Genomic DNA, 24,757 nt, shown 5'->3' with positions numbered 1-24,757 from the left:
AAGGTAGGTGGATCAATACATCAACTGATGTAATGACAGCATTTCATTTGCAATCTGAGAATTTATTACACCTAACAAAGTCCCTGTTATGATGAGTCATAAAGGACGCGGATAAGCTGGCACAAATTCCCAAAGCGCATGATGTGAGAGTGGGTGTGTGGGGAGTGATAAGTCGGGCATGTCTGATTGGGACAACAAGACAGATTCTCAGCTGACAACAGTTCTGTCTAAAAGGTTCCGTCTCCTCAGGGAGTGTGTGTGTGTGTGTGTGTTAGCGTAAATATGTGTGTATCTGTACGTTTGCCTCACTGACGTGGCAAGTTGTGAATGGGCCTTAGAGGACTTACGAGTTTCACCTCCAATCACATTTTACAAGCAAGCACTCGCACAGGCACGGAGTCAGATACACACAAACGCTAAGACAGACACACACGCACACTCATGTGCACACACAGAGGGGCCTTGGGGTTTTGGCGGTTGGTCTATCTGTCTAGCAGGGTGAGCAGCCACTCAGCCGTGGATGATAATGCAATCAACTGTCATTAAGGGGGCGAGGGTGTGTAGCCGCTGACTGCGGCTACACGCGCGCGCACATGCACACACAATACAGCTACCCACAATACACTAACACCTGTCAGTCACAAGTGAAAAACTGCAGACACTGGCATAGTAAGTTGTGATATTACAATGTAAGACATCTTAAAAAAAAAAAAAAAAAAGCCTTGGACACTTAAAATCTCTGATGGGTAATAGATAAAAACAATCTAAAAAAAATTTACCAGCAGATTAATTGATAATGAAATAATCATTAGTTGCTGCCCTAAATGTAAAATATACACACATACAAATAGCCAAAACACTACACAAACACAGGAAAGCACACAAGCACAACCCGATCTTTCATTCTCATCTGCAGTTAATCTTCTGATGCAACTACAGAGCAACACCAGTACAGAACTGGAGGTGGATGCCTCTGACGGCCCAGTATTACTACAGGTTCAGCGTGACAGTTCTCTGTCCTGCTGTTTTTGCGTTTTTCTTTTTTGTTTTGTTTCGCTTTTTTGTTTATTGTTGGGAGGGCCATCAGATGTCATGCAGCTCGGTCAGCTGGGTACAAAATGCAAAACAACCAGCAACAGGAATAAATCAGCCCCACGCTATTTAATCCATGATGTCAAATGTTTTCGGGTAAAGATACATTTCTGGCTAAAGCAAAGAAGCTTATTAACAATCAAAACTGTCCAAAACTTGAATCTGTGTATCACTACCTACAGGTTTATCCAGCTGATTTTAAAACACCTTAAATTTGTGCAAATCCTTAATGAAAATGCCAGAAATTGTAGAAATGACTGAACAATTGCAGTTTTGCAATTAAAGGAATGGCACAATATAAGTTAGGAAATGTATTACATTCTACATATTACATTACCCCACATTTTACAGTCTTCTTTTTCCCCCCACCATAATACAAATAAACATGTTAGATGGTTCAGAATACTCTCATTTCCTATGCAGCAACCATCCTGTGAGGTAAAAAGCAGATCCCTAATTACAATCAAAATGCCTTCATCCATTGGGTAATGACCTAAGATTCTCGAAGTGTGACAAGAAAGGTTCCCATTTAGAGAAGAACTTCTTCACAGATGCCCTCACTGTCAATTTAATCTTTTAAAAAAAACATTACATCCTCCAGCCAAGGAGCAGCAGATGGAGAAATAGTAGATTTCCACACCAAGAAAATTCTCCTATGGGCCAAAAGCGACATGAATGCAATGATATCAGACCGGTTTGCATCTAAACCCAAAATTTCGTCTGCTGTACTAAATACAACTGTAATTGAGGACAGAGAGAAAGACGGGGCTGGATGTAAACTGAGAGGGTTTCAGTGGCGAGGTGGAAAACACTAAGGCAGACACCAGTTTGTAATAAATAAGTCTAGGAAGTCCAAGTCCCCCTACCTCCCAACTTCATTGGAGAATGTAATTATGTAAACACTTGGGAAATGTTTTCCAAAGATTATACATCTGGTTTACTGATTTTTAAAGAAATCTAAGAAGTACAGTCATCTTCACTGATTGTATTCTCCCAGCTATAATAAGAAGGCAGACCACACTATCTCTCAAAACTGGCCTTCATTTGGCTAAACCAAGGCATACAGTTAGCGTCAAACAGAGATGTGAAAGAGTAAGTCATGCATATTCCTATATATCTGAAACCATCTTGAGATAAAAGTATAAATGTATAAATGTAAAGGCAAATATTCCTGTCCAATCTGTAGAGTTTATTAATGGGAAAACATTATTTTTTTTTGTAAATCTATTTTATAACCAGAGGATGCTCCAAATTCGGCTAGTAATGACATTGTGTATTCAAATTTGTTCACTCTGGACAGTCTTTTCAAAAAGCTTAGTTGTCACAAGTGTTAAATGCCAACTTAATACGGATTTAAGTCCAAAATAGAGAGAAAAGAATGAATTTTCAAATGTGGCTGCATTAGCATGGACATCATCTAAGCTGTCATTTTTCACAGTTCTTTTCTTCTCTCTCTCTCTCTCTCGAACACACACACACACACACACATACACACACATATGCGTTCAGCAAATATACCAGACTGCAGTCCTCTCAGACTCACTGGGGGCCTTGACAACATCTCTCCCATGTATCAGCTTAGTTAAGTGGCAGAAATTCATAGCAATGATTTGTGTAGTATGCGCATCATCTACTCTCTTCTCAGAGATAGATATGGCTGTGTGTATGTCTGTGTGCGTCTGCCTGTACTAAGAAGCGGGAAGTGTATGCCAAGTTAGGCACAGCAGGGGCCCACCATAGCACTCACACCAACAGTTTGAGAACATCTTTGAAACATCAGCTCACTTGGGATTTCTCTCCTGTCCTTAATAAACTCTGAGTCCATTACCGTTCGAGAGGCAGAGTAAGCCTGACACATAAAGGCAGAGAAAGAAACAGAGAGCAGAAGGATGGAGGAATGAGAGGGAGGGAAGGAATCAAGAGAAAGAAGTTAAGAAAGATGAAGGTGGAGCAGTAGGTGGAGATGAAAGGCAAATGCTGAGTTTGAGAAAAGAAACGGAGAGGAGGAACATGGGAGAAAATGATAAAAATGCACAGGATCAGACAGAAAGAGAACAAAATAACAAGGGTGCACAAAGGAGAGACCTAGCATTAGAAGATTAAGTGGGGGAATCTCGGTGAAAAATAGCAGCCAAGCTTAGCTGAAACTGGAGCAGGAATGATGAATGCTGTGAGACAAGCCAACCGCTAATTTGGATGGCAGAAGTTTGCTTCTGTGGGGCAAGAGCCTGGAGTCAATCTGTCTCTCTTAAATCTGATTGTAGACCAACAGTGGGTGCACCTGGGTCCAGACATGGGCCACTCTCTAAGACAAATAAGACCAGGTCAAAATCTAGTACATGGCTGGACTTTGTGTGATCCGTGTGCAAAACTGAGGACATAGTTGAAAACTGTTGTGGAAATGCTGTGATTAACTACCTGCATTATAAAGTAGCTAAAGCCTACTAGAAAAGTCAATAAATGTCCCAACTAGATGACATAACATGCTAATTAGCACATTCATGACATCATTGTGTCTGACATTTGCTCAGGCAATAGTGGCTATGATGGAAAGTAGATAAGGCTTGTCCAAAAACTAGCTAGATTTGCGTTAGGTGTTTTTTTGGGGAAAAAAAAAATCACTAAAGGGGTCTGAAAAGTCAGTTAATCCAGTGACAACGTGTTTCATTTGCACAATTTACAGTTCAGCCAAAAACAGTCGAAACAACAACTCAATTGGCAACACACACATCTAATTACATGTGTGCCTACACTGAGCAACATTAAGGCACATTTTTCCATTGGACCAGTGTTTAATCTGCTAGAAGTGGTCAATGTGTGTGCCAAACCAGACAGCAGCAGCAGTGGCAGTTCTGTAATTAAAAGGGGTAGGAGGTGTGTGTGCGTGTGTGTGTGTGTGTGTGTGCGCGTGAACCGGAGAAGTAAATACATTTTGAGCTATTAACTTTCAAAGGGCTTGTAGGGCATATATGGGGTGCATATGGAGAAAATAAACGTACAACAGAGGAAAGTAATGATAAACATCTGGCAGTGGATTCCCTGTGATTTTAAATGTGCATTAAGTGTGATTTATCGAGCCGTGTACGGCCAGGCGATGGAAACCAGGCCTAAATAGATTTTTGCCATTACACGTCTCACCTTGCATAGATAGGATGATTTGAAGCCTCAGGTTCATGCAGTAATTGGGGCCAATCACTAGTCTGCAGCTCAGACAGAAAACCATTATGATCATCAGTGCAGGCATGAAAAGATATTTCACACAGCGAGAGAGGGATTATTAGAGTCAAGGGCACAGAAGTCAGTGTGTCTGGAAGAAAGAAGGGTCTGGAAGGTTACTGACTGACAGAGTAATATACCAATGATTTCACTTTTACCACACACCTCAGAGTGAAACATGACACCATCTCTCGCTTTCCAGATGGAGGCCAGTATAATTGTCTTCTCATCATTAGCACGATTTGAATTATGAAGTTAGCATTGAGTCTGGTTGGAGACAAAGAAAAGTCAGAACTGATAAACTGAAAGTGACACACTCACAGAAACAGATCTGCTGCCATTTTGTCATTCAGTTTAACTCGTCTGCTCTAAAGGAGGAGTATTTAGCCTTATCCAGGCTTGCGTGGCAAACAAAGGAACTAGATTACAACAGTGTAGGTGGAGCTCAGGCACTTCAGAAAATGAGTTATTGAAAAGGCCATGGCATCAGAAGGGAACGAACACACTGAATGTACCCCACAGTTCTTCAGAGGTGTTATACAGAGTGTGGTTTGATAATGTTTTATGTCTTCTTTGACTCTGGGCAACAACACTCGTTTATGCCATTTTTACAATGCTACAACATACCATCTAAACTGTTCACTAATAAACTTACTATCAACAAGTAAACAAGAAGAATTAGCAGTACAAGGTGAGCAAGGTATGGCCCGAAGGAAAAGTAATCCAAGGAAAAGTAGTGTGTGCACCCATACCCGGACAAACAAGATTAAAATTATGCTAACAGTAACCTAACCATATAAGGGGCTGGGCTGGTTTCTGCACTGCAACGGGTAATTACGACAAACATGCCCATTTTCGTATATATAGTGGGTGGCCTACACAAAAAGAAGCCTGTATAACATGAATGAATCCCACCTAGGCGAGGCTTGGAAGGTGCAGTTTCACAGTGTCGAGAAGGCGTTGATTTACCTCTCAAGCTTGTACTTTGAGGTCTGCTCTCTGATTTTTTGACAAGGTGCTGATGAATGGGTGGTGACAAAAAAAACATACAGCATGATACAACGGCAACACAGAATCAAAAAATGACCAGAGCTGAATAAACACGTCTCTGACACAGTCTCAATAAAACTGGAAATCATAATCACCACAAAGTTGGTCTTTGTGGCAAAACTACTGTCTGAACTGTCACAATTATTCTTCTTTACAGAAATAAAATAAAACAACTATTAAAATGAAAGTGTCATTTTGCAAACCGCTTTTTCAACCTGCAGGAGTGTGTGTGCATGTCTCTGTGTGTGAGAGAGTGTCTTTCTGTGCCTCAAAACCAACTGTCAAACTCACGCACACCATAGTAACCACAGTCAGTTCCCCATTTCACAACAATAACAGACTAGGCAAATATTGACACACTATTTCTCTGACATTACAAATGTGATTATATTTGCTGTTTGCCCTAGGAGATGGCAGTTTATATTCAATGAGGTGTGTGCCCCACTGTGTGTGAGTGTGTGTGTGTGTGCACACATGTTGAATTTTAGGTTAAAAAGTAGGCCAAGGAAAGAACATGCGTCAATTTGCTGTGTACACAAGAGAATGTGTTAGCAGAGTGTGAGGAATCCAGAAAAGAGAGTGTGTGTGTGTGTGTGTTCATTCTATTTCTCCCGCCTGTCACCTGGAAGAGAGACAAAGAAAGAGAGAGAGAAAGGTAAAGACAAAAGAAAAAAGTAGAAGCCACCTGTATGTAAAAACTCATCTGTCCTGGGGGGGGATCCCACAAATGAATGTGACCTGTAACAGATGGAGCTTGAACTTAAATAAAGGTGGAGGTGGTAGCTGAGAGGGGCTGTGGTCTGTGGCCACTAAAGAGACAATACAAAAGCAGCACGAGTAGTTTTCCCAGCAATGCCACTCACTGAACGAGGCTGGACAAAGAAATAACAGGACACACACAATAACCACCAATCCTGTTCTGTCTGCTGATTTGTCAAACAAATAGCCCCACATCAGTTCAAATTTAAAGGAATGAACTCAACACTTGGGACAGCTGGTCTCAGAGTTATAAGCTGAGAGTCTCCACTTAAAGTCCTGATTAAAGAAAGAGTAATTGCTTCTAAATCAGCAATTAAATCCGTCCTATACAGGTGTCCATTATAAGAATGACAACTTTACAATTTTTTTTAAGTATTTCAAAGCCTATTGACTGTATTGCAAATTAAGCAGCAAACTCTCCATAGCTTTTTAATGTGGAAAAAGCTCCACATAAGGTTATCTTAAATCCCCTCCAATGTGGGCCCCCTGCTTCTTATCAGTTTGTTTATCAGCTGAAGGAAGGAAAGACCAGTTTTTGTGCAGTGGAAAGCATGAACCTAGTTCAGAAATGTTTGACAGGGAGATAAGGATGTATAAGATATATTGCATGTTTGACAGAGGACTGCAGTGTCTGTTAAATCTCGCATATCGGAGGCAAAACAAATTAATGTAATGAATGAATGTCTATCCAATGCCTTATTAACTGTTTATAACCCAATGCAATGCTGATTAGCTTCTATGATTAATTAGGTCTGTAAAGTTTAAATGGGTATCTTTGAGAAACTCTACATACAACGGTTGTTTCCCAAAAGCAGCCTTTTGATCAATACTTTTGGGAGAGGAAGTGATGTGATGTGATGTGAGAAATCTAGCCAGCTGCTCCATCTCAAGGCACACAACCACGCAATTTTATCATCTCCGAGATAAAGCAGTTTGCGTTAGGAGCAGGGTTCCCTCAGCTTGCTATTATAGCTATTATAGCTAATAACCTTTTCTCATATTTACGCTCCACATGTAAAGCGTCCTAATTCGATTAATAGTAATAATTAGACCTTCCTCTGCTTTTTTATTTCTGGGTGGAACTGAAACAATTTAGGTCATCTGGCCCCTTATTCCCAGACCCAGGCTGAGGGACATGCAAATCAGATGCAAATGCCACAGAAAAGTGAAAACTAGTTATGGGCCCGGGTAATAAATACTGAATTTAGCCTCTTGGCATTCCAAAAACAGCCAGTTGGGGTTCATATGTAAATGGTATGCAAATAGCCCAGACGCAGAGAGCTTTTATTTTTCTGATAGAGAGAACATGGGGGGGTTCCTGATGGCTTAGTAGGCAGAGGCACATAACATGTCCTTATGATGTTGTGGGTTTGAAGCCAGCTCCTACTGCCATCCCCTGACTCTTGTACTTTTATATTCACTCTCAAACTATCACACATAGAAGAAGGGGTAGAGAGGATAGAGGAGAGGAAAGGAGGACAGGAGAAAAGATGCACTAGACATTAGATGAGAGGAGGAAGACAAGAGGATAAAAAAAGGAGACAAGGAGAATGGGACGCATGGCATGTAATTTCAAAAATAAACCCCTGATACTGTTCACTGCTGATTAGAGGATCAGTGTCAAGACAAAGGCAGAGGAAGAAGAGCAAAGACTGTAAGAGTAAAGGCCGGTTTATACTTCTGCCTAGGATCTATGTGGAGCCACCACCATAGCCTACGCAAGTGGCCTTCGGCACAGGTAAGTGAGAGCACTTGTGCGCCGGCGTGTCTGTGTTGCTCAGCAATTACGCTGTCAAAATGAGAGTTGGTGGTTGAACCAATTGATGCAGGAGGGGGAATTTTCTGTGCTTGTCTGGCCAATGAGAGACATGCTGACAGGGTGGGTACTTGGCTGTGCCATACCTTATACCTACGGCACTGATTCTATGGACATGAGACCAAAAGGAGAAATATGAAAACACCAGAGAAAGAGATGGAAGCAGCAGACAACTTTCAGACAGAAAGTTGGACAGACATCAGAAAGACTGAGCCTGAAAAGGACACAAACAGAGGTGGCCAGGGACACAAGCACAGAGGCCCACCTTGTTCAACTGGCAACACACACCATGGTACATCTCCACCTGCTGTTCCACTGTATTATAAATATTCACTCTAACACTCACCTGTAACCCAGTGCTGTGCCCTGAAAGCATCACCTCATCTTTCTACCTGCAATGTCGCCACATTCAAAATGAACAATGCACAGCTCTTGATCACAGCCTCTACCATTCAGCACACAAAAACACGGCCTTGCTGCTGATGTGCTTCGCACTGACCAGCGAAAGGAATGTGGATGGTTGGTAGAGAGACTGATAATTAGATAGGCTGTTCTGCTATCTAGGTATATAGACCTAAACATTTTACACAACCACTGACTAGTACAATTCACATATTCATAGAAAAAGTGCAATAAATAAACAGCCCAGTTGAATAGCAAAGCCCAAATCAATGACTCAACTAAAACTTTTATGTTGTTGTCTCCTGACTTTACCAGTTATACCAAAATAACATTATCCATACCCTCTCACTTTTCTTTCCAGCCACTCTGGATGTAGTATAGTATTTCCACACCACTTCTAAACTGCTAAGGCTCATTAAAAATGCATACTCTCAATCTTATTGTTTCCAAGCTGGCTATTTATTTGAACAAGAAAATTGCAGCATTTATTAAAATCTGATTTATGAGAAATTGCAACAGGCATCTCAATGGATTATCCTATGGAACTACTGAAAGCTTAAATAGCACAAAGCTGCCTACGGCATTTCGGTGTGCGCGTCTTTTTGTGCACGCACACACGCTTGCCTGCATGTGTTTCTCCATGCATGAATACATTAGCTAGGTGGGGTGGACATGAAGCTAAATCCCAGAGAATTTGCCTCCTAATTAATAAATCATTACAAAATGGGACAATTTAAAGTGTTTTCCATTGTAAATAATTGATGTCTTTGTTCATGGTCTTTGTTAATAATGGCTTTGCTTTTCTGTGGGACACAAATAAAATAAAAAATGAAAAACAGAAAATAATGGAACAAAAGGCAGGACAATCTGCAGCACAAACACAAATAGCAGGCCTAAAAAAAAAAAAGAGAGAAAGTGGCGAGAGCAGGGGTGTGGGGTTTGCACACACAGAAAAGCACACACACACACATATATTTCCTCTTTCTAACAGATTCCACTGAAAACAGATGGCATCAGAATTATCTGATGTCCTGTCACTGTCTTTTTATATGCTAATCCAGCTCCTACACACATCCGAGTCTCTTTAATCAGATATCAGGTCAGAGAAGCCGAATCTAGTTGAGACAATTGTGCTGCTAGTGCATTACAATACACTGAGACAGGTAGTCAGATGGCAGGGTATCAGCTCGCTTAACGTCTTGACACTCAGGCAACGTGTGGAGGCAAAATAGATGGGTGATGTTTCTTTCAGCACTTTAAGGGACAGGTAAATTGGAAAAAGGGTTTATGTCTTGTGGACATACAGAGGGCAGCGTGCACATCGCATGGGCTCCGTTCATATTATCTGCACGCAATGTTAGTTTGGGCAGAAATATTGAGTATGGTGAGTTAAATGAACAGAAACAGAATTAAATATTGATCATCTGCTTTAAAGGGCTGATATGTGTGGGACCGACCTGTTCTCAAGGCCACTCATTCTCTCCCTTCCTTTACAGTTTCCGATGTATACAGTCCAAGGAAAGATAAAATAAATATACACACGTTATTTCATTTATAAACTCAGGATATTGAAGCATGACTGATATGTGACCAAGACACAGGCAAAATGAAGTTCAGAAATATCGGCCTGTCATAACAGGCCTGGTCAACCATTGATCAACTGTCAACCATAGTCTCATGATGACAGGAGTACAGGCGCATTCAAACCACAACCGTAAAATAAGTTAAACACAATAAAAAGGCTGAATGGGTATTCACTTACACACACACACACACACACAGAGGAGTCAGCGGGGGCCTTCTGAGGACAGATTTATTGAGTTCATCCTTGGAAACCAAACACGGATACACACACACGCTCTCACACACAGTAATCATCAGATCAGATCAGATATCAAAAGGCAGTGTCTGTCTGGAAGATTAGAAGAGCCATCTGTCTGCCATGTGGAAAGCCTCGGATTATCAATAAACTTCACAGACTTCTGTATGTGCATGTATCTGTGTGCTTGTGCGTTTGATCCAGGCACCGAGTGTGAAACGTAAATGAGACAGACATGAACAGAAGCAAAGAATAAATAACTAATACTAACAATATAAATAAGCACTTTTCCTTTTGGTTGATTTTATTAGTTTATTTTCTACATTCTGTCTAAGCTGGAACATGTAAATTACTATAAACAGAATATTAGAACTGAGAATTTTAATTCTTTACTTATTCAGAACTGACATAAGACAATGACTCATTTAAGGGACCAAACACTCATCATCCAACACAAACATACAAATGACCAGGAAATGATTTGTGGCCACACTAAATGCATATTCAATTCACAGCTATCGATCTCTTTCTTGGCTAAACATTACCTGTATAGATTCATATTGCTAATATAACCACAGGATGAGAGAGGAGAGCAACGCAGAGAATAAGTACACAAGCACACAAAAACTGAGTCACAAGACATGAGCGAATCAAAAGTGGTCGACGAGACAGAAAGTGGACTGAACTTCCTGTGCGCACACACAGACACACACATACCTTCAAACAAATTCAACCTCAATTATTACTTGTCTACACCCCACCTTGTAGAGCACACAGCAGAGAAGCTATTAGGCCTATAACCCGTGGATGACCACACACACACACACACTCACACTTACTTATATTCATTCACAACATCTCTCTGGTCAGCCAAGGTCCTGCCAATGCTTCTAGTCAAGTCATCCTTTCTGCTTGACGATCAAGGTTACTTTGTCCAGTGATTCAAAATAAACCCACTGCTCAAATCATCCGCGGCTTTTAAATCCACTTTATCTAATATCTGTGCTCTCACATGGAAATCTAGCACATAGCTGATTCATTTATATGTATGAAGGCGAGATCAGGCTGAGACACATGTAGAATTAATTTATTACAAAGGACAGAAGTACACACACACCCACCCACCCAGGCACACTCAAACACACTGTCTTGCAGTATTAAAATGCTTGTGAGGACCTCTGAATTTTACCTACCAAACTACCGCCCTAGTCCTTCATTCAAATTTCTGACTGGTCCTCATAAAACTCATGAATTCATACAACACACAAACACTCATGCTCACATTTTTCCCTGTTCACTCACAGGTAGCCAGTGCTTTCATTTCAGCGGGTGGCCTCATATGAACATCCCCACGCGACGGCACGGGTCACCCCTGCTTTCCATTTCAGCGGGTGGTCAGCGAGTAATGGCACTGATGGCTGAGCATTGGACACTCAGACAGAAAGCAGGGGTTATCTTCCAAAACAACACAAAAAGGGCCAAAGGGAAGAGCGAGAAAGAGAAAAGCCTCAAAGGGGGCCTTGAAAAGTCTTTTACTACATGTCCTTGAATGCCTAACTCTCAATTTCTTCGCTTTTTATCCATATGTCACCCACACACTTTTTCCACCCACACCAACAGCCTGGCATGCCACGTTAATTACTCATGTCTTTCAAGCTTTCATTTCCTCTTCATGAGGGAAATTACATTTGTTTTCCCTGTTGAGTCAAGATGACAGGGAAAACAAAGGGGAGAGGACAAATTAGAAGTGAGAAGGACTAAAAAGTGTCTTTTAGCTTGTAAAATAACAGACAAGCTAATTATTCGAAAACAGAGAAAGTGACAATGAGTTGTCAAATGTCAAAGAATATAGATCATCTTGCTTGCCAGACACAATATTGCACTGTTTGTCCTCCAAGAGAAGAAAGCTAAGTGATTCCCTGACATCGCTCCACTGAACAAATGAAGACATGCAGTGTAATTGCATAAAAACAATGACATTTTGAAATTAGGACCATCAAATTATGTAAATAACCCTCAATTTGTCCTGTGGTGACCCTAATTAACCTGTTGTTTGCTCTTATATCCATCCCAGCAACTCTCAATACAACTTAGAGTAAACTGAGAGTTACTTTATATTCCCAGTACTGCTTCACAGTAAACTGAGGCAACAGCCGACACGTTCTCCACCACAATGTTGTACGCCTGACAAAAATAACACGTGGAAAAGACGAGTGAGATTCTATTTTTCTCAACAAATCCCATGAAAAGACCAAAACCAACAATGCATGAGTCTGTGTTTAATACTTTTTGATTCTATTGTATCCTGGCCAAAGCCCATTTGTTCCTATCGAAGACACAAATCCCTACAGGTCCTGCACACAGACTCAGATGTTTTCAATCACTCTGGCTGATTAGACGTCGAGTCAGGTTGACGTTGGGTGGAGCCGTGATTGGTTGGTCCATGACCACACAGTCCTGAAGGGAGGTCTAATCAAGGAAAAAAAAAAAAAAACATGAGTGAAAACACCTGTGTGGGCAGACACTGTGTGCATGTGCTTTAAAAACATGACACAAATGTAAACCTCCGCTTTTCAAAAAGGCAACAGAATCGTAAAACAGACAGGCACTGTGTTTGAGTATTTGTTGGGGACTATTTTCAGTGGCAGATTTTGTGCACTAGTGAGTATTCAAAAGAGCAAGACTGCATATTCCGCCTGACTTATTATGTAACTATCACCTTGAGCTTTCAACTGTGCTTCAGTGGTATAAAAAAGGAGACTGGAAGAAACACTGACTCTATTGTCATTAGACTTAAACATCATGAAACAAATTGTGATCAAAGGCAACTCTTTTTAAAATTATGTTAACATTTAAAATGACACCATGACTTTAAACAGAAACAGAGCCAAAAGGGCAGCAATAAATGTTTAATTACTGTGCTAAAGATTAAAAACTGCACAATTTATTATATTATATATAAGGCCACTTCTCTCTATACACATTATACACTCACCCTGCACTTTATTAGAAACACCATACTAATACTAGGTAGTTAATCCCATTGCTCTCAAAAGAGCCTTGGTTCTTCATGGCATTTCTTCTTCATGGATTCAACAAGATGGTGGAAACATTCCTTTAAGACTCTGGTCCATAGTGATATGACAACGCCACATAACCTCTGCAGATGTGTCAGCTGCAAATTCAGGCTGCCAATCTCCTGCTCTACCAAATTCGAAAGACTATCAAATTCAGAACTGATGAATGGGGAGGCCACTGAAGTTCACTGAACTCACTGTCATGTTCATGAAACCAGTTTGAGACCACTTGTAATACAGAGAACCATCACGCTGAAAGAAGCCATTAGAAGATGGTAAACTGTGGCCATAAAGGGATGCACAAGGTCACCAACAATACTTAAGCAGACTGTGGCATTCAAACCATGATTGAGTCATGCAGGTTGGTTAAGGTCAAGTTATGCCTCAGCAGAAATCCAGGTTCATCAGACCAGGCTACATTCTTCCAGTCTTCAACTGTCCAGTTTTGATCAGTCTGTCTCCACCGCAGCCTCATATTTCTGTTCTTGGCTGACAAGAGAGGAACCTGATGTGGTCTTCTCTTGCTGTAGTTGATCCACCTCAAGCTTCAATGTGTTGTTCATTCTGAGAGTTTTTCTGCTCAACACAATTCTAAAGAGTGGATGCCGGAGTTACTGTAGCCCTTCTGTCAGCTTGAATCAGTCTGTCCAGTCTCCTCTGACCTCTCTCATGAACGAGGAGCTTCTGTCAGCAGAACTGCCGCTCACTGGATGTTCTTTGTTTTCGCACCAGTGTGAGTTAAACTCCGGAGACTTCTGTGTGTGAAAATCCCAGGAGAGTCAGAAATACTCAAACGAAGCTTGTCTGGCATCACCAGTCACACCACAGTCACTGAGATCACATTTTTCCCCATTTCAGACGTTTGATGATTTCATGCATCGCACTGCTGCCACATGATTGGCTAATTTGGATAACTGCACGATTAAGCAGGTGCACAGGCGTTACCCAATAAAGTGCTTGTTGAGAATATCTGACAATGTCAGTAGGACACACTAAACAAAAAGTCAATTTTATTCATATTAATAGATATGAACTGGCAAAACAAGACCAATTAAGTGTGGGTTACATACACACAACCAGGAGCTGCACTCAACAGGCATGTGGTGTTGCCCACTGAGCGGCTCATTGAGACACTGGGGGTTAAATGCCGTGTTAAATGGCACCTAATTCAACTTGTTGAAAGAAAGGGAAAGCATGACTCCTTCAATCTCCCATCTAGTGCGGGTGTGTTGGTCTGAGACTTGAACTGTCAGTCTCAAGGCCATTGGCTTTTATTTTTTAACCATTAGGCCTCCTCTACTGCCATAAAGGGTCATTCCCCTTGCTTTGATTGGAGGTTCAACACTTTGGATGTGAACAAAATCTGGCTTCCCCCTTCATATCCTTCCCAGACAACCTCCTATCATCCTTGTTTCCTAGTTCCTCCCCTCTTCAATCCCCTCCACACCCATACATTTCCCTCAGCTCCTGCCTTATCCCATTACTCACATCCCCTCCATGATATTCCCATTATATCCCTTCAGGGTATTCCCAATCCCTGTGGAATCTGGGCAGTATTCCTGGGATAACAGGGGGCTGGCCGGCTGGCTGGCTGGCTTCAGCAGGGAATAGGGAATAGGCATCCCTCCTCTAGAGAGAAGCAGCAAAGGAAACTCCTTTCTAGCTTCTCCATTCATTTATCTCTAGCTTTCTTCATCGGAGGCATGAAAGTGCAAGTGAACAGATGAATGGACAGAGAGAAGACTGGCACAGTGATTCCTGATTCCATTCTTCTTTCAGCCTTGCTGGTTCTGCTTCTTTCTGGTTTGTGAAACAAGGATGAGATATAACCACCCTTTGGGGAATCAATTTGCTCTGTTTTTTTGTTATGTCTCAGAGGAACAAGGAGTGGTCTCTCTTTCAGTCGACTTTATTTCTCTTTCCTTGCTCCTAAATCTCACATGTAAGGAGTGCTATTAGCAATAAGGGAGACCTTTCTGTCATGTAGACTACAGACACTGGCCATGTTGTTTTAACATACTTATGACTCAATTAGTAACTTGGTTGTTAGTCTAAATAATGTGGGAAAAAAACATAACAGATGACACCAACAAATCCCCAATAAAGATTCTGTGGTCTTCGATTCCCATGACAATTTCCTGCTGCAATGGTAGTGCTCATCAGGTCAATCTGTGGTGCTGTCAAAATTCCTTTCCTCAGAGTAATCAATGGATGAGATTGAGCAGTGATCCCCTTCTTTCCTCAGGCTATCCCATTTTCCTTCATCTCTTCTATCCATATTTCCCTCAAGGGAATTTTTAAGGCAGGAATGGCTGGGGTCCCTAATCCCATGGCCTCTAAGTGGTGGCTGGGCGCTGCCTACACGTGGGTCACCTTGTAGGATCACTAAGATACACACACGCATGCACACACACATACACACACACACAGGGATTGGGATCACTCTAATCTCCCAGCCTCTAAATGGTCACACACGACTGCCTGGACTCATGGGTCTATTTGTAGGCCTTTAGACGAATTCAAAGCCTTGGAAACTGTATGTGTGCATGTGTGTATGTGTGTGTGTGTGTGTGTGTGTGTGTGTGTGTAATGTTTTACAGAAATGGAAAAGGGCTATCCCACGATCGTTTTAACAGTATTGCCTTGTAGAAAGCCACACATAAATAAAAAATGTTTCGTCCTGTCAACTGATGTGTTTTCTCAAACTATTGTGACAAAGCATACTAAGTAAGACAGTAAAACTCAAATGTCATTAGGTGGTTTTTGTATTTTGTGTAATTGCAAACTCACAATACAATGACAACTTTAACATTCTAATTTGTTTAACCTTTATGTTGTTATACTAATATTTACATATCTTTATTTACATATTAACAGCCCGACTATCTCCAATGTCTGCTCTGCATGTTTAGTACACTCAACTGAAGTGTACATGCAGTGATGAAATTTTCTATCAGTTAAATAAAAAATAAATTTCCAGAAAATAAATTTTCTAGTTCATATCCTCGTTATTTTTCTCACGCTTGTGTCACATGATTCATTTCCATAGCTGCCAACTACCATTTCCTACTTGCTTAACCTCCTTCTGCAATGCAGTGATTTTCTCTTTCCTTACATCTCCCCTGTCATCTCTCGTTCCTCAAACGACTCCCCTCTCGTCTCTTTACCTTTCAGTCCCTCCCTGTACTCCATTATTTCTCCATCTATCCATCTCTCTACTGCCTGTTTCTGCAGATTTGCCAGAGTCTAATTCATTTTCCCTGGCAGCGTACTGCCCTCCCTGTTCGCCTCCCGTCTTCCGACCGTCGCTATGGCTGATTTTGGCTTCAAGTGCATGTGTCTCTGTCGGCTGTACCCTTCATTCCAGCATCCTCCTCCTCTCCCCATTGACTCTTCCTCTCATCGTTCCTTACATTGCTTTTCCCTTCGCTCTTTTTCGCCCCTTTCCCTCTCTCAATCAGCAAAGTGGGACTGTCTAACACACACACACACACAGTTGCAAGATAGAGGAGCATACAGCAAGTCTTTCTAACACGCATACGCTCACCAAGCAATATGTCTAATCTTGCAGAATGACAGCTGTCAAATACTGAACTGTCTCTCACACACTTTCCCTGTACAATATCAATTCCCACCACTTCGGCGACAGTGTGTGAGAAGGGCAAATGTGTGTGTGAGCTGGCTGTGTGCGCTAACGTGTGCGGGTGTGTGTGTGAGGGAGGTGGAGTCAAAGAGGACATTGTAAGTTTTCATTGGCTATAATATTGCGGCGTGTAATGCTGCGTAGCACGCAGCCGGCCAATCAGAAGATCCACACACTCTCCGTTTTATGAATGAGATGGCATTGCATGCGAGGTACGCACACACTCGGAGTGAGAATACTCTACAGTGATGTAATACAATCACAGAGAGCAGCAGAAGTGCTTGAAAAACGAATGCAGTATGAGTTCAATCTGAACAGTCCGACGGTGTTTCACTCAGAAATACCCTATTTAATATGTATAATTGGAAAAGGTAGAGAAATTCTTTGACTGTAAATTTCCAATATGCCTATATTACATTTTTTACTTTGCCATAACACACATGCAGCATTAAGTGATTCAGTACCAACAGACAAAAATGCATTTAATAGTAAAAATCACAATGTAAAACCTGTTAATCCATCTAGCTTGATACATGATGCACTTCTTGTCAAAGTAATTTCACAGGAGCTCATTCTCTTAAAGATGCAGTCAAATTGCACCGCATGTGACACGTCCAGCCTTTTCTGTCCACAGCAACACCTGTACTACCTGCTGATCAATTAAGTCCTCGTATCATCTTATCAAAACAGCTCACACCCTCTCTCTGAAAACCATATCCTCCAACCGTCTGTGTCCAAACCAGGAACTGAAAACGCCTCATTTGGCTGACATTGTGTACCAGGGAGTAATTTTGCCTAACCGGTATGTAAAATCATAACTGAATAGCTGTGTTTGCAGCTTGCTGGCAGAGAAGAGATTGGGAGGGGAGGAGAGCAGCCAAAAACAATCAAAATATCCTGGTGTGACTTTCCATGAAGGGTGTGTGTGAGCAAGTGTGTATGCACACACACGCCTTTCTATGAAGTCACTATTTGGCACATTGCTCTACTGCTCAAATGTAGTTCATTTGTATGAGTGCAATCATGGTTAAACAGTGCCCTCTTTGGTTGTACACAGGAACGGCAACACGGCAGGCCGAGCGAGTACAGGCAGTAAAACAAGTGTTGAGACAATGATAGCAGAGAAGAGAAGTGACACAGGTTGTTGTTTCATTTAAGGAAGAAAACCTTCAATGAAACTCAAGACAAAAACTGAAATGAGAAAGGACAGACTTCTGTTCAGATTATTTAAAATTTCTACATATTTTGTATTTCGAAATTTTATGTATTTGACTGAACAAATGAACTGGCCACTTATTTATCTCCTAAACTGAAGAGCAAAGCAGAGTTTAAACATCTAATGATAAAACAGAAAATAACATGAATTCCCACACAAAAATAATGTATGCACATGCCAAGATGCTCTCCTGCTGAAGAATGAGGACCGGTGCCTCACATCCAAACGAAGTCACCAGTCTTTTTAACCTACAGCTACAGTCTATGTTCAGCCTTAATCAACAAGGCTCTTGTTATAGAAATGTGTGACTCAAAGTTACAACTTTCAAAACTATGAATGAGAATATGGAGTATGTTTTTCAGAAGAATGACCTCATCCTGATACTGCAGAGAGGCAAGCTCTCAACAAAAAGCTCCTCCCATGAGCCAAGGCTGCCACCTAGAGGCCACCGTAAGAACTGCTACTACGTCTCACACCGGGTGATGTCATAGCTTAAGAAAGAAAGAAAGAGTTAGGGATGGGGGGTGAAAGAGGAGCATAGAAGGACGGGGGTGTGAATGAGAGAAAACAGACAGGAAAAAAGAGAAAGATACAGAGAGAGAGAGAGGGAGAGAAGGTGATGTCATGTTTTTCAGAGCACACCGTCAGGCAGTGAATCTCTGTCTTTGTCCAAACTCTCTAGTCTGCAGAACGATACTGCGGCTCTGAAAGACAAATGCTACAGAGGTATCTGATTTAATATTTTATCACCATTTTCAATGTGTGTGTGTGTGTGTGTGTATCAGAATGTTATACATGACATTCTGACACACAGATGCTAATGTTGAACCTACTCTAAGTCCTCATGTTCAATCTGGCCAAAGACTAGACACCACATCCTTCAGGAATCCATTTTCAGTCCTTGTCATTCCAGACTATTCCACTCTGTTCACTGCTCTCCCAACAATTTCATGCCATTCGAGACAATTGCATTGCATGCCATGCTATACCATTCAAAACAATCACCACCTGCTCTGAGTGTAATCTCGCCTGATTCTGGCCATGACAGGCAATTTCTTCTTCCAACAATCTCACAGTGATAAACAATGAGTGAAGATACTCGCACCCAAAGAAGGAGAGGGGGCAAAAGAGGGAGAGAAAAAAACAAAGGGACAGGGAAAAGACAGAGATAAAAAGAAGAGGAGACAGACAGAAACCAAGCTAATCCTTTAGCTTTAGCAGTGAGACACCGACCTTTAAAGTACTTTGTTGAGAGGGGATTGAAGCAGAGAAAGAGACAACAAGGATGAAGGCGTCAGAGAGACAGAGAAAGTATTCTGAAGCTTTGTCAGATCAACACATCGTTGAGCTACATACTGCAGCAAAAACCATATTAAGTGAAGTGATAAATAACGGAGAAACACACTTCTGCTAGGGTGTTACCTGTACGACTTGCAAAGTCACAAAAACACAGACTACTAATAAAAACCTGTGCGACTGTGAAACCACTTCATATGTAAATATTCACATAGCTTTAACCTTTGTCTGCAGTGGTCCTGTTGTACGTGTGGTACACTCACTAACTGAATAAAACCAGGTGTGATAAAAGATACACACACACATAGTGCAGCAGCAACCTCATCTGAGCAGCATCAGTCAATCTTAATGTTGGTGTCAAGCACAGAGGTACACACACACACACACACACACCAAGCAGACAAGTACCAATGTCCCATCAAATCGTGAAACAAGAGCAAACCCTCTTACAAATGAATTATAAGCAAAGACAACTTGAACACCAGTAAAACAACTGAACTAGTACAACTGTGACCCATTTCTTTTGACTTCTTTTGTCTGTAAATGTTAAGTGTCTTTTTTTTTTTTTTTTATACAGGTATATAGACACCAAGTGATGTGTCTGATGTTGAAGAATGAGGGCTGTCAAAGATTTGACATTATTTAATTAATTTCCTATTGAACCGCATAATTTTCTGTATTGTAAGATGTCTGGTGGGAGGAGTGAAATCTTCTAACTGCAAATATTCATATCAATAGTTTTAACCTTACTACCTGAGAGTGTTTTGTATTATGCCATGTGTAAACCAGAGAGGCTATGTACTGCAGTCAGATGCTGTGACAGACACGTGTTTCCCATACAAAAATCCAAGTGGGAACAGAAAACTACTCCATTATGACAAACAGCAGGTTTTCACCACACTCACTTCCTGAAAGACAATTGTCTAAATTGCAGAGTCAATATAGATCTACGGCAAGTCAGCCAGCACGCTAAATATCAAACCTTTGCAGATTCTTTTAACGCAGGAGCTGCTGCTGAATTAAGAGGGAGCGTGAGAGACAACAAAGTGAAAAGAGAGAGTGTGAGAGAGAGAGGGGGCGAGACAGGTTATTTCAGAGCAGAGCTCATGGGACAGAGAAGACCGTGACAACAAAGAAGGGTGAAAAACACAAAGAGAGGGTTTAAACTACCTGATAAGAGGGAAAACCGTAAGCCTGTGTTTATGAGTAAATTGTGTGTGTAAAGTGTTTGTGTACACTTCTATCTTTGTGAGGACCAGATTCAGTTATATACCTTACATTGTGAGGACATTTTGGCCAGTCCTAACTTTCTGACACACCTTCAAAGGTGTGCTTGACGGTTACGACTTGGTTTTAGGGTTCAAGTTGGAATTAGGTTTAGAGTAAGGGCTGGGGTGTGTGTGTGTGTGCGCATGTGCGTGTGTGTGTGTGTGAATGAGTACATCTGCATTTTTGAAATGTGTGATTAATGTCCTTCTCTGTGGAGCAAAATGCCTGAGGAGTTAATATCAACTCTCTTCTACCATATGAAAAATCTGTAATCTGATACCAGTCAACTCTCGGATGTATTACAACCCAAGGATGCAATACAATTTTCCAACTATAGCCGAAATTCTGCTACTTATTATTAGTATTAGTATTATTATAACACATAATTATAACACAAAATTATATCTTTAGTTAAAAACATGTTGCACTCCTTAAGAAGTAATATCTTTTGACTGTTATGGCCATTTAAGAGAGCAGATTTCCACTCTTTTGATATTCATAAAAAAAAGCAGGGTTCACTTAATCTAACAGTGTGACGATCTGTGTTTACATGGAAGCCTTCAAACACGTACTTTGTACTTCAGAAGGAATTCAAGATTCCTGCCAATAAAGTAAATAATCTTTGTGTCTGTCTGAACGACCATGGAAATTATCTGATATTGGCAAGTATATCAGTACTGTGCACCACAAATTAGGAAAACCAAAGTATAAATGGCCCTTGGACATTATCAGTGATGGCAGAGATTTTAAAAACCTTACCAATCGTTTTGGCAGATAAAAAAAAAAAAAAAAAAGGGGCACATATTTAAATCTGATACTATTTTAAATGTCTAGTTGAGAAATTAAGCAGCCATGGAGGCACACAGTCATGGTGTTCTGTTTTGTTTCCAGTCACAACCCTCAATTATAAAAGGTCCCACTGTATCAGTGTGCCCTTTCTCAACTGCAGCCATATCACCAATCCACTCCCCAATTAAGTTCTGGGAAAGACACCAGTTAAGGCTGGTTCTCAGTGAACTTCTTAAACCTAAGTTAAGCCTCATTTGCAGACTTCGCAAATGATTTCCTCTCAACACAAGGACAAATTCCACCTGGTACTTAAGGACTGGCAGACTCCAGACATGGTCCAAATCCTCACCATTTTTAAGCAAATACATTTGCTTGGTTGAGTTTGTTGAAAGCAGTGTACAACCTGGGAAGCTTAATTCAGGGCAACACACGGGGTACAGCTCACTTACAAGACAAGAGTGTCCCCTTGTGGTTATAAAAAGTAATGGCATCAGTAATACAGACACCTAAAACACCTACAACAATAAAAAGTTTATAGTAGGGATGCACCGATTGTGAAATTCTGGGCCGATACCGATGTTTAAAATAACAACTTGGCCGATGGCCGATGCCGATGTTTTTTCTTTTTGTTATCTCTTTTTGTTCCACAGAAACATTACTGAACTGTTTTACTAAGTCTTTCAGCTCTTCATCGTACTATCCTTGAATCAGCACAAATTCAGTCAGACAAATTTATGAAACAAGAATAACCTTTAATGTCAATTTTTAGTTGACATTTAAGATAACCTTAATTCACATGACAAGTTCTTTTCTGAAAACTAACTTTCCACAGCCCTCTTAGACTGCTCACTAATCAATGAAAATTTTTTTACAGTACTTACATTACCCAACAAAATTATTTGAGTGGTTTTAGCCTGGTAAACAAAAACTTACTCAATGAGAAGATTTTTTACAGTACCACTTTGCCCAATAAAAAATATTTTTGTGAAAAAAATACGTCAAGTGTAAATGTAAAAACAATTAGAAAATAAATAAATTGTGTTATTTATAAATACAAACATAAATCGGACTTTCACCTTGTGTATTTTTCAGACAGAACTCACAGGCTGGAACATGGGGCATCTCGGGAAAACCAGTCCCATACAGTGGGCCTCCTCTTCTTAACATTAATGATAAATAAATCACCTACTGTATCTCTCACCTGCTTCTTAGTAAGAGGCATGGTTTTCTTTACAAAGATAAGCATCTCAGTCTTGTCGCTGCAAAGTCTATTTCTTTTTTCATCCAAGATGTGAGACACAGAGCTGAACAGCCGCTCACTCTCCGTGCTGGTGCATGGCGCACAAAGGTATTATCATGCAGCGAAGGCCCGCTTCGTCGGGTCGTTGCCTCTTGCGCTGTGGGTGATATGCGCGCGTCCCATCCTCGGCAGCAGGCAACAGGTGCACGTCAAGTATTGCTCGTGCGCATTGTTTAACATCGCTCATCAAAGTAGCGATCTTTGTATCTGGGATCCAATAAGGTAGCAGTGCAGAACATGGGATCATACTCGCTTGATCGAAGCATTTATTTACAGCCTCTAATAGTGAGGTCTTTGTTGTTTTAACGCCGTGGTCTGTGTCAGCCTGCTGGCTCAGAAGACGTCTCAGGGCGCTCACAGAGGGGATGACGTCGGCAGCTCATGCCTCTGATGAGCTAACTTCTCTTGTCAGTTGTTCAAACGGGGAGAGGAGTGTTTTAAATTAATTGCCACTGGTGCGCACCGAGAGTGGCGGGGAGGTCGTAGTCTGCGGCATATGTAGTAGCAAGGGCGCTACTGTTCTAACTGTTCCCACGTAAATCAACACATAATCATCGGCCACTGCCATCGGTGAATATCATCTTTATTTGCCGATGGCCGATGGTTGTTAACGAGGCGAACATCGGCCGATACCGATGTTCAGCCGATGCATCGGTGCATCCCTAGTTTATAGTAATAATAGCATTGTTATTTTTATTGTTGTTCACTGACTTCCAGTCAATGGACATCATACAAACCACTACAATTAAACAATTAAATCTCTTACCAGTCATCTTATATCCACTGGCAGCCAGCTGTCCAGCCATGTACTCTCCATCTGAGCTGTTATGACTGCAACCCCATGTTTTCATCCAGATCTTTTGGGTGCCAGGGATCAAACTAAAAATGAACAACAACGAAATAAGTATATGTTACATGAAGTGTGGAAAAAAAAACATCAATATGGAAATTATTATTTTATAAATCCAGTATGAAACTTGCACCAGTGACAATTTCAAGTAGCGGTACCAATAATCAATGAATTATTTCTTCATCTGGTCTTTGTGTCACCAAAGAAGTTAAATATAAACAAAGAGCGGTAAAGTGCTGTATGACTTGATCCCTGTCACTGGAATATGGTTTTCCTCAGCAGATCCATGTGGCACTTACAACACAGGATGACAATCAACACAACAGTCCAATGAATGAGTTATCAGCCCAAATAATCTGATACACATCTTGCTTTATTTGTAATAAGCCTGTGTGAACACAAAATGGACCAGAACTTGACTTTGACAATTACTGACTAAACTGACTAAGATTAAACTGATCAAATGATCATATTCACTACATGTATCACAATCCATCTAAGTAAAGCTGAAAAGCTAGAAATTAAGACTAGTGCAAAATCAGCAGTTATCTGACCTCTGGGAGACAGACAAATTTCTCAGTTCCATCATGTGCAGTAAGCCACACAAGTTAGCCACAAATGAGCAACACCAGAACTGTGGAAATAGCTCACCTCAATGGAATGCAGTCCCTTTTAATGTTATCAATTACAGCTGCCCTTTTCCTCCTATGGCATGCCAAAATGTCCAATTATATGTACTTACCCATCACTGGCCTAAAACAAACTGTATACAGAAGCAATATACCAATAAACTACTATCTAGTATCAATCACTGTACCACTATATCAAACATTTTGCCGACCTGTCAGCTTGGAGCTCTTCATTGCTCAGAAGTTCTTTTTTCTTCCTGGACCTCGGTACGATACTCTTTCTAGCAGACTGTCTCTCGTGAGGAGTGGGGTCACTAGAAGATACCATGTCTTCAATGTCTTCAATCAGAGAGTCACAGGTGGACGGCATGATGACCTGAAAATCAAACAGAGCCTCTGTCAGCACAGCATTATTCTAGTCTCTTTGGTGTATAAAACATCAGAAAGACCTAGATAAAGTTGTCAAGTGCTTTGTTTTACACAAACCAGTAGTCCAAAACCATGAGACAGGAACAAATTTGAGAAGGTCAAACC

At 41.0% G+C, this 24,757-nt stretch overlaps 1 protein-coding gene across 2 annotated transcripts in view; it reads right to left on the bottom strand.

The window, feature by feature from the left end:
- The window catches only part of cdkal1 (CDK5 regulatory subunit associated protein 1-like 1), a 221,321-nt gene that overhangs the window by 195,673 nt on the left and 891 nt on the right, over positions 1–24,757 (bottom strand). For both annotated transcript variants that reach the window (XM_041045092.1, XM_041045093.1), the window contains exons 2-3: positions 24,436–24,599; positions 23,511–23,623 (exon numbers count right to left, since the gene is read on the bottom strand). In XM_041045092.1, coding sequence (XP_040901026.1) covers positions 23,511–23,623; positions 24,436–24,593 — 271 coding nt within the window. In that variant the 5' untranslated portion in view covers positions 24,594–24,599. The remainder of the gene's footprint in view (positions 1–23,510; positions 23,624–24,435; positions 24,600–24,757) is intronic.

This window comes from Toxotes jaculatrix, chromosome 8, assembly GCF_017976425.1.
Source record: "Toxotes jaculatrix isolate fToxJac2 chromosome 8, fToxJac2.pri, whole genome shotgun sequence".
In the NCBI taxonomy this organism is placed as follows: domain Eukaryota; kingdom Metazoa; phylum Chordata; class Actinopteri; family Toxotidae; genus Toxotes; species Toxotes jaculatrix.
The sequence above is the reverse complement of the archived record's forward strand: the minus strand, read 5'-3'. Positions and strand labels throughout refer to the sequence as shown.